The following is a 9514-nucleotide window of genomic DNA, read 5'->3' as shown; positions in this document are numbered from 1 at the left end:
GTGGGCTCAGCATATAACGGCTATCATTAAGAAAAAAAAAGTTCAAAAAGTAATAAATGTTGGTGAGGAATCATGGGTAAAAGGAACATTCCTACACTTGGTGGGAATGTAAACTAGTTCAGTCACTATGGATATCAATATGGAAAGTCCTTAAAAAACTAGAAATAGAACTTTCATACCATTCAATTATACTACTTCTGATCATATGCCCAAAAGAATAAAATTCAGCATACAATAGAGATATGTACACACATTTTTCCCTGCACCATTCACAATGGCCAAGTTATGAAATCAGCCTAGGTGCTCGTCAATGGATAAATGAATAAAGAAAATGTGGTATATATGTACAATGGAGATTTATTCAACCATGAAGAAGAATGAGATTGGAATTAAGATGGAATTGAAAATCATAAGGTTAGAACAGGCAGCTATCACAAAGATGAGTGTAATGTGTTTTCTTTCATATTTGGAATCTAAGTAGGAAACAAGGACATGAAGGTTAAAGAGGACCATTAGAGATAAAGAAGGGGAAGAGGTGGAAAGGAGAGCAGGGATAAGACAGGGTCACAGAGGGGATGACTATGATTGCTGTACTTTACATTCATATATGGAAATGTCATAATGAAACACCTTACTTTGCAGAGTTAATATATGCTAACAAAAAGAATGAAGCCGTATAAAAATCATTTAAAGTAGTTTTTGCCTCCTCAGTGGTTTATATCTTTTTCCATAATTTTTTTAATTTTAAAATAAAAAATAAAATATATCAGTTATGATAAAAACTATTAAAGCAATATTGTTCTCAGCCAGCACTCTGAAAAATACTCAATGAAGGAACTACTTCACTTACTAACAATGTAGTTTAAATAATTTGTCATAATAATAGCACTTAAAGACAATACCATACTTGACTCCTTAGATTAGATATATGTTGCCAGGCATGGTGCCACCTGTCTGTAATCTGAGAACTCAGAAGTGTGAAGCAGGAGGATTAAGAGTTTGAGGTCAGCTTGTGTTACACAGTGGGGCTCCCCTCCCAAACACCAATTTACATCATAAATTAGACAAAAAGATTTAAGAAAATATTGGAAAAAACATCTTTCATTTCTTTAAAATCTAATACAGAACTTAGAAAAGTTCAAATATTTCATGAAATCCTTAGATACAGTATTTAATCTTTATTTAATTTGGGACTCTCTTTTTAAAAGTTTTTTTATTTAAATTTTTTTAAGACAGATAAGCTTTGATCTGATTTAATTTTAGATACATAGGCCTTAAGTGAATGTTCTTATGAATTCATTTCCCTTGGTATTTAATCTTTCTGATCTATTTTAGGTAGCTATGTCACTTACATTTATTGACTTTGAGCTTTTCTTCCAGAAAAGGGAAGCACAAATCATTTACTCACGGTTTACAGGAGAAAAAAAATACAATGTTTAAACAGGGGCAATTGAGGCAGTTAGCTTGAGTCAAGAAGCTAACTTTGGTCTGACTTCAGACTCAGAATTCGTCATTCTTGAACTAAGCCACAAACTTGTTGCTTTCAGCACAGTACCTTCACCAACAGCTTTTAACAACAGGAGAGCATGGGATGGCCAGGTCTCTAGATGGAAACCATGTTTGGTTCCATAGACCATGAGGAGTGGAAGAGATATGGGCCCTGCTGTTGGGTTTGAGTTTCACAGAGAAGAAGGAGGAACAAGTTATACTGTTAATCTAAGAGAAAACTGGTGTTCACACTGAACTGGGAAGAAGATGGGATGCACCAACGTCATTTGTTTCAGGGGGAAGTCTCTTTCCTAAATTCTTAGACTTGAGAAATCTGGTCCTTATTCCATGGGCTTTGGCAGACTCTGATCCCCAATGCCCAAGTGCTCAGGAGAGTTATTGCCTTCACAAGGTGGCTCTGTAAAAAAAATTACCTTTGAAACCAAGAGCTTTATCTTCATTGACTCTTCACACAAGAGCTGCTCTTCTTCCCAGAGTAGCCAGATGCTTCTCTTCTTTTCTCTCTCTTCCTAGGCTGTGTATTCTAAGCCAGGGCAGAAAACTGTATTTGTTGGTGAAGTTCCTTTGGGGAAAGTTTCCTTCTTTATGTTTACTAACCTTTAACTGAAGTTTAGCATTTTCTTCTATTCTGAATATAGCAACAAAATAGCATAATAGCAGCCTTACCTTATTATAGATAGAAATCACAGATATTTTCATTTTATGCTGTAGTTATGTCAGATTTCTTTAACATTAATTTGTGCCGATACTTGGGTATTATGGCAGTTGTGGAACCACTATGAGATCTAATGCATTTATAAAGAAGTGCTTACAATAATACACCAAAATCTGATGTTATGATATTTGATAACTACATTTCAATATATTTGACTTCCTTGGAAAACTTATTTACATCATTTTATACATTTAAAGCACATTATGTATTAGATCATAGTTTCTCAAAGTAGTCCATGATTTAAAAAATAAGGATAGGGTTTCCTGGTTCCATCTACATTGAGCATTAGTATATATGCCTAGAAAGATACTCTTGTTTAAAAGCTTAAAGAAAGTTGGGGTAGAGTTTCAGTGGCTTGGAATAATGCCAATTTGGGAAAAGTCATTAAATCAGATAAAGACTTTTAAAATCACAGGGGAAAGACCAGGGGAATATTCTCACTGCTAGAAGTATTTATGTCATATGCATAAGAAATGATGATAAATGCCAGTGCTGTGTTATAAAGAATATCTCTATAACTTGGAATAAGGAAACTTGAGAGACAGAAGCCATGCTGCTCATATAAAATGGCCTTGTGCACCTAGGGTACCAGAATTTAAAAAGTGAGCTATCATAAAAGAAACTTCCAATAGAGCAATAGAAGTGGTAAAAATAGGAAAAGATGGAGAATGCACCTGAAACACAAACTGAGCCAAGGACACTAGATTAATATAATACAAGGAAGCTTTTCTGGAAATAGTAAAACTGGAGTTTGTGCAAACCTGTGTCCCCACTCATTAATTTTATCATCTTGAGAGTTGTATAATTTCAGTGACCTTATACCTTCATTTAAAAAAGTGAATAATGACAATATTACTAGGTATAGATTAAGTAAAATTAAACAGAGAATATCCATCATGTATATGGACAGAATTGAAGACATAAAATGTAGGCTTCCACTTTTGGCTCCAACATGTAAGCAGCAAACATTTGATCCCCAAAGGGCTATCAAAGAAAGAAAATAGAGAAATTTAAACTTCTGGTACTGATGACAAAGACAAACACTAACTATACCTGACTCTAAGCATGATTAACACATCAATGCCTGTTCTCTTGTTTGATCACAAGTTCTGCTATCTCATTGATTAGAAGCATAGATAAGGACATCTAGGAAGAAGAGAGCCCAAGGAAATACCCCCAAATGAGACAAGTTTCCCTGTGGTCACAGAGAAAAGAAAAAGAAAGAATTTTTTGGAAGCACAGATGTGATCTTGTTCTGTTCTCTCTTGGAAATCATCCCAAAGTAATGTACTTGAGAGTTGAGGATTTAGTCCCATTGTGGTTCTCTTGCTACTGTGTTCAGATTCTAGAAGTAACTATACATTATTTTGTCTCCCTGGGAAAACTAAGATCCAGAAGGTTTAATTACAAGCTACTTCTCAAGAGAATGAGAACTGGATGAAATTATGTCTCAGTTATTTGAGCTCTTTTTTTCTTGACCTTGTACTTATAACCACACCATCTTTCACTCAAATGTTAAGTCTTTTTGAAGTAGTACTTTTTTTTCTATCTTGGGCTTAGTTCCTGCTTACCAGTTTTTCTTGGAAAAGGGGGATGAAAGAGATGGACATTATCTTGGAAGAGAAGAGAGTACAAAGTCAGGGGAATAAGTGAATAATTGTGTTGTTAGGAAGAAGTGAACAATTGAAAACAGTAATGATGTCTCAGGATCCAGCATACATTATCTTAAGCTCAGTGTACATTCTACACAGCTGACCCTCCCTTGACCTGACTCCACCCACGAGGGACACTGTTCAGCTTGACCAATGACTTTGAAGTGCCACGGAGAACAAGGGATCAGGACCTCAGCAGTGAAGAATAAAAAGGCCACGACTTCTAGCAGTAATACATACCTGCTTTTGACATTCCCGTGATCGTGATCACCAGCAAGCTCCTAGACCTGACATCATGGTGCATTTTACTTCTGAGGAAAAGGCTCTTGTCAATGGACTGTGGGGCAAAGTGAATGTGGATGAGGCTGGAGGTGAAGCCTTGGGAAGGTAAGCATTGTTTCTTAATGCACTGGAGAGAAAGGTGAATATGACCCCTGCAAATTGGCTGTAAATATCCTCAAGACTTTTGAGTGTCTCTGATTTTCTGTTTGTTGCTATCCATCTCATAGGCTCCTTGTTGTTTACCCTTGGACCCAGAGGTTCTTTGACAGCTTTGGCAACATGTCCTCTGCCTCTGCCATCATGGGCAACCCAAAGGTCAAGGCCCATGGCAAGAAGGTGCTGACTTCTTTTGGAGAAGCCATTAAGAACATGGACAACCTCAAGGGAGCCTTTGCTAAGCTGAGTGAGCTGCACTGTGACAAGCTGCATGTGGATCCTGAGAACTTCAAGGTGAGTTCAAGAGAAGTTCATGTGATTTTTCTTCTCTTTTTGATTTTCACTTGGGGACAATAATGAAAGCTTAGACTATGACTGGAAATGTCAATACAGATCTCAGAAATCATCGGTCCAACTTAGCATTAAAAAGACAGGCCTCCAGTATATCCAGGACCAACTTGATTCAGAGATAATAATAACAAAGGGCTATTAGAAGTTGGAATTCTGTTATAAATATTCAGAAAATTTTGCCACAAAAGAATTTTGGATGTTTTTATTTCTAGATAATAATGTTAGAGAATAGCAGATTTGTACATAAAAGTGGAATTTGCTTTAGGTAGACCATGACTAGCCTCAAGGAAATAAAAATAGTTTATTTTGTATGGGTCCTAATGGTTGAAGTTTGGAAAAATATTTGGGGAAAATTTAAAGTAGAGTTTTTCAAATAAAATATGACAAACTCTAAAATGTATTCAATTCTCAATCAGTATTGTGAGAAGTGGAGATGTGTTCCTCCATTGATTGGAGACTAACTCCCACCAAGAGAATCCTTGTAGCATTGCAATCTTATGTTTAGAGAAATTTAACAATTGGTGAATGAGAAAGGGAAGAAGCCAAGCAAATAAAATTGTGAAATGAGAGTAGGTGAGGCCATATACAGGCAAAATGTTGAATGAGAGAAGCTCCTAAAAATGAAGTTCAACCTTTGCTTATCTGAGATGATTAAATATATAGTTTAAGGCTGGCATTGTCAGGAAGTATAGATACAAAGCCATTTTTTTCTTGCAATTTTTCATTGGAAACCTCTACTTAACATGTCTATGCGTCATTTTGTATTTCTTTTAACAGCTCCTGGGTAATGTGCTGGTGATTGTTCTGGCTACTCACTTTGGCAAGGAATTTACCCCTGATGTTCAGGCTGCCTGGCAGAAGCTGGTGTCTGGTGTTGCCACTGCCCTGGCCCACAAGTACCACTGAGCCTTCTTTCCAGTTCACCAGGCTCCCATGTATCCCTCAACCCTTCCTCCTTTACATGGGAGCTGGACTCGAATTTGAGAGCTCAGCTTCTGTTTAATAAAGTTCATTCTCTTCAGTTATCAAAATTAGATATTTTGTCTTTTCCATCATTTGTGTTAATGGGAAAAGGGTTCATGGGTGTAGGGGTGGAGAGAGACAAAAGAAAAGAAAAGAGATTTTCTCAAAGAAGGATTCATCAGAGACAAGAGGATGCTGTGGGAGGGTTCTTGTGGCCCACAGAGGATGACAAAATGGGATGCTTTTATGGAGAAGGAGAAAGTGTTAGTTAAATGGGCAGGAACTTGTGCAGCATTGTGTCAAAAACTTACTGCAGAGGGTAAGAAGGAGGTGATAAGTGGTACTTGAAAAAACAGAACTGTGGTATATGCCAAATTTCATTTAAAAACAAAAAAATGAAAGCTTTGTAGGGTTCCAAGGTCTAGGCTAGGATACTATGTTAATTTACTTGGATGTACATACTGAAGCAACAAGTTCACTAGCTCTTCATATATCTTGTAAGATTGACTTTATGATAAGGAGATGAGTTGAATGATATCTTGGAGCTTTCTAGAAAATAGTCCCATGAATCAATGATAGCCCACTGAATCAACAAAGAATCTCACTGATTCAATGTGGAACCAAGGGTAAGACATGCAGCATTGTATATCAATTTTTGTCAGACTATAACATGCACCAAAATAAAGTTAAAGTTAGGATATAAGTAAGGATTTTGCAGGTGGGGAATGATGAAGACTTCACATAAGAGAAGACTTCATGAATACTAAAATGACTCATAGTCTGAAATGAAAGAGCTATGGTCTTGGTGGCTTGTATGAAAAGGTTTCTCTGAAAGTAGAGGGAGAGTATACTTATAGTACTAGCAAAGACAGATAATGCCTTATTGAGTATAAAAATATGTTATTACTCTACTACTGGAAATGGTTGACAATAAATATTTTTGGAATGAGTGACTCAAGAAATAAGATTATTAGGAAAAGTAATTTCCTTATGCAGGCAAAATGGATTCAGATTTGCAGAAATTGGCCATAGATGATAATTCAATGAATAGACATAATCATTTAAGCCCAAGAGAAGTAGTGAAGTCTGCAAAAAGTGAAAGATGAGCAAAGGCAGAATCAGGAAGTCATATTATTTTGCTTATTAGAGTGAATGAGAAAAAAAAAAAGAAGGAATGGTAGATGACTGAAAGCACCCAGCCAGAGTAAGTATAATAAGGTGAGCCCATATGCTGACCTGCGGACCCTCACACAGGCATGGTTTTCACTGAGGCACTCTTGAGGGAGTGCTAGGTTGCTCAGGGAGTTGTAAGCTTCAAGCCCTGAGTCAAACTTTCATAGTAAGTCTTGAGAATGTTAAACTTTACAAGTTAATGCACTGTATCTTGGCAAATACAACTCTCTGGTCATTTAATTGTCTTCATACATTGATCAGAATTTGTACTTTGACATTTTAATTTGTCTTTTTGTTTCCACAACAAGGATGAGAAATCTATGATTATTATGGTTTCAAGCTATCAAAATCACTGCTCTTTTAGAGACTATAGCCTTTCAATATGCCCCTCAGCAGAATAAACAGGTGTTATTCATGGCTCTAAATTTTTTCATAGTCTGTCAATGAATGGAAAAATATGTATTTTTAGCTATTTTCTCTTTTTTTTATACAGGATCTTACTATACTTACAAGCTTGCTTTGAACTCATGTTCCTTTTGCCATAACCTCCCTAAGGCTGGGATTATAGGCCTAAACTACTAACCCGGCTTCTATTTCTTATTCTTGCCTCAAATTAGTATCTGACTTTGGATGGCAGGGGTTGAGGATGGTGATGATGGAGACATGGAGAGAGGAAACACTCTCTACGCTTTAGGATAACATTTAGATCTAGATATCACTACTCTAAGATAATATCTTTAAAAGCAAATTCAGTACACACACACACACACACACACATACAAGTCTGGATGACTCAAAAATTTTAATAGATAAAGAAGAACTAGTTATTGTTGACAGTCTATATAAGCTACCTGAATAAAAAAGTGTTGTGATAAACAGGATATTATTGAAATACCAATCTAGCTACAACTACAGACTGTTTGGCAATTGTCATTGCTAAAATAAAATTTTATGACTTCTCACTTTCTACCACTGAAGACAAGTTTTACGTAATGAGAACTGTACTTCCTCTGCAATATCTCTTATCATTCTTTATTTTTCCATTTTCATATGAATCTCACTAGTCCATTATTTACTTCTCTAGTAAATCACAGGTGCCTGTTTTCTTCTGCTTCAGAGCTTTGAATTTGTTATTCCAACTTCTAAACTTTTTCTGCAATATCTTACCATAGCAGGTTACTTATTATTCTGGCCCCAGCTAACATACTTCCTCCTTTTTTTTCCTGATTTATTTATTTATTTATTTATTTTTCTTTTATTATTCATATGTGCATACAAGGCTTGGGTCATTTCTTCCCCCTGCCCCCACCCCCTCCCTTACCACCCACTCCGCCCCCTCCCTCTCCCCCCCACCCCCTCAATACCCAGCAGAAAATATTTTGCCCTTATTTCTAATTTTGTTGTAGAGAGGGTATAAGCTATAATAGGAAGGAACAAAGGTTTTTGCTGATTGAGATAAGGATAGCTATACAGGGCATTGACTCACATTGATTTCCTGTACATGGGTGTTACCTTCTAGGTTAATTCTTTTTGATCTAACCTTTTCTCTAGTTCCTGGTCCCCTTTTCCTATTGGCCTCAGTTGCTTTTATGGTATCTGCTTTAATTTCTCTGCGTTAAGGGCAACAAATGCTAGCTAGTTTTTTAGGTGCCTTACCTATCCTAACATACTTCCTCCTTAAAGAGATTTTTTTTCCTGATATAGTAATGCCAAACCCTTTCCAAGTTCAGAAATTAATTTTCTTCTTAGTTAAAAAAATCTGAAATTATTTGGCTGATTGGTTTATTTATCCATTTTTCTGCATCTTCTATCTCCTAAATTATAAGCCTTCAGAAAAATATTTTATAACTCAATTATTCTAAACCCTCAAGACTTACAGTTATGACACATCTACTCAACAAATTGCTGAATGAATGCTTGAAAACACATGGGATTGCTGTTGTAAGGAAAGAGCATTAGAGGGGAAGAGTCAGGCAACACCAGAAGCAATGGCATGGGAGGGAAAACAGCAATGGGGAAATTAAAAAACATGGAAAGATATTGTCTCAATGGCATAAGAAGGAAGCAGTGAGTACAGATGACTTTTGGATCACTGTTTAGGATTCTGGAAAAGTAAAGTTGTTTACAGACATACACGATCATAAACATTCTCAGTCTGGGAAGGGGCAATTAAGACTCACTGGTTAAAGTCTTCAGAGGCTTTAACACCATATAGGAGTTAGCTTACAAGGCCAGCCCCTACAAACTGAACCCAATAGGATTCTTAGATATGGAAAAAGTTCTATGTACAGTGCATCCATCTCACAGACCTACCTTGAAGAGAATCTAACCTGGATTCTTCTCAGGTTCTATTCTCTATATCAGTATACCAACAAAAATCTCTGTCCTAAACTATTAAGAATAAAGTGAATAACTACTATTTATATCTTAACAAATATCATCTTCTTGGACTTTTAGCATTTCCACATTTATGAAAAGATGTAAGCTTTGTATGATATCATAATGATTGAAAGGAATTCATCTATATTATTAACTTCAATCAGCATGAGATGTTAGCGATAAACTGACTTGAAAATAAATCTTTCCTTTAATCAAAGGCATAGTTACCTTCATGTGCCTTTTTATACAATCATTACTTCTGGCCATAAAGAAAAATAATGCAGCCAAATAACGAAAACTTTAGGCATCACAATCTAGCAAAGTGACTTCTTCC

General features: G+C 36.1%; 1 protein-coding gene across 1 annotated transcript; it reads left to right on the top strand.

Annotated features, from left to right (window-relative positions):
* Nucleotides 1–4104: 4104 nt before the first annotated feature.
* On the top strand, nucleotides 4105–5699 carry Hbe1 (hemoglobin subunit epsilon 1). Its single transcript, XM_020175783.2, has 3 exons — nucleotides 4105–4263; nucleotides 4386–4608; nucleotides 5443–5699. Exons 1-3 carry the CDS (start codon nucleotides 4172–4174, stop codon nucleotides 5569–5571), a joined length of 444 nt encoding a protein of 147 aa, XP_020031372.1. The 5' UTR covers nucleotides 4105–4171; the 3' UTR covers nucleotides 5572–5699.
* Nucleotides 5700–9514: the final 3815 nt, after the last annotated feature.

Source organism: Castor canadensis, chromosome 1 (genome assembly GCF_047511655.1).
Source record: "Castor canadensis chromosome 1, mCasCan1.hap1v2, whole genome shotgun sequence".
Lineage (NCBI taxonomy): Eukaryota > Metazoa > Chordata > Mammalia > Rodentia > Castoridae > Castor > Castor canadensis.
The sequence above is the reverse complement of the archived record's forward strand: the minus strand, read 5'-3'. Positions and strand labels throughout refer to the sequence as shown.

Coding starts and splice junctions, on each gene's coding strand:
- Hbe1 (XM_020175783.2), top strand. CDS start 4,172: ATGGTGCATTTTACTTCTGAGGAAAAGGCTCTTGTCAATGGACTGTGG. Junction 4,264..4,385: donor GGAGGTGAAGCCTTGGGAAG/GTAAGCATTGTT, acceptor TCCATCTCATAG/GCTCCTTGTTGTTTACCCTT. Junction 4,609..5,442: donor TGGATCCTGAGAACTTCAAG/GTGAGTTCAAGA, acceptor TTCTTTTAACAG/CTCCTGGGTAATGTGCTGGT.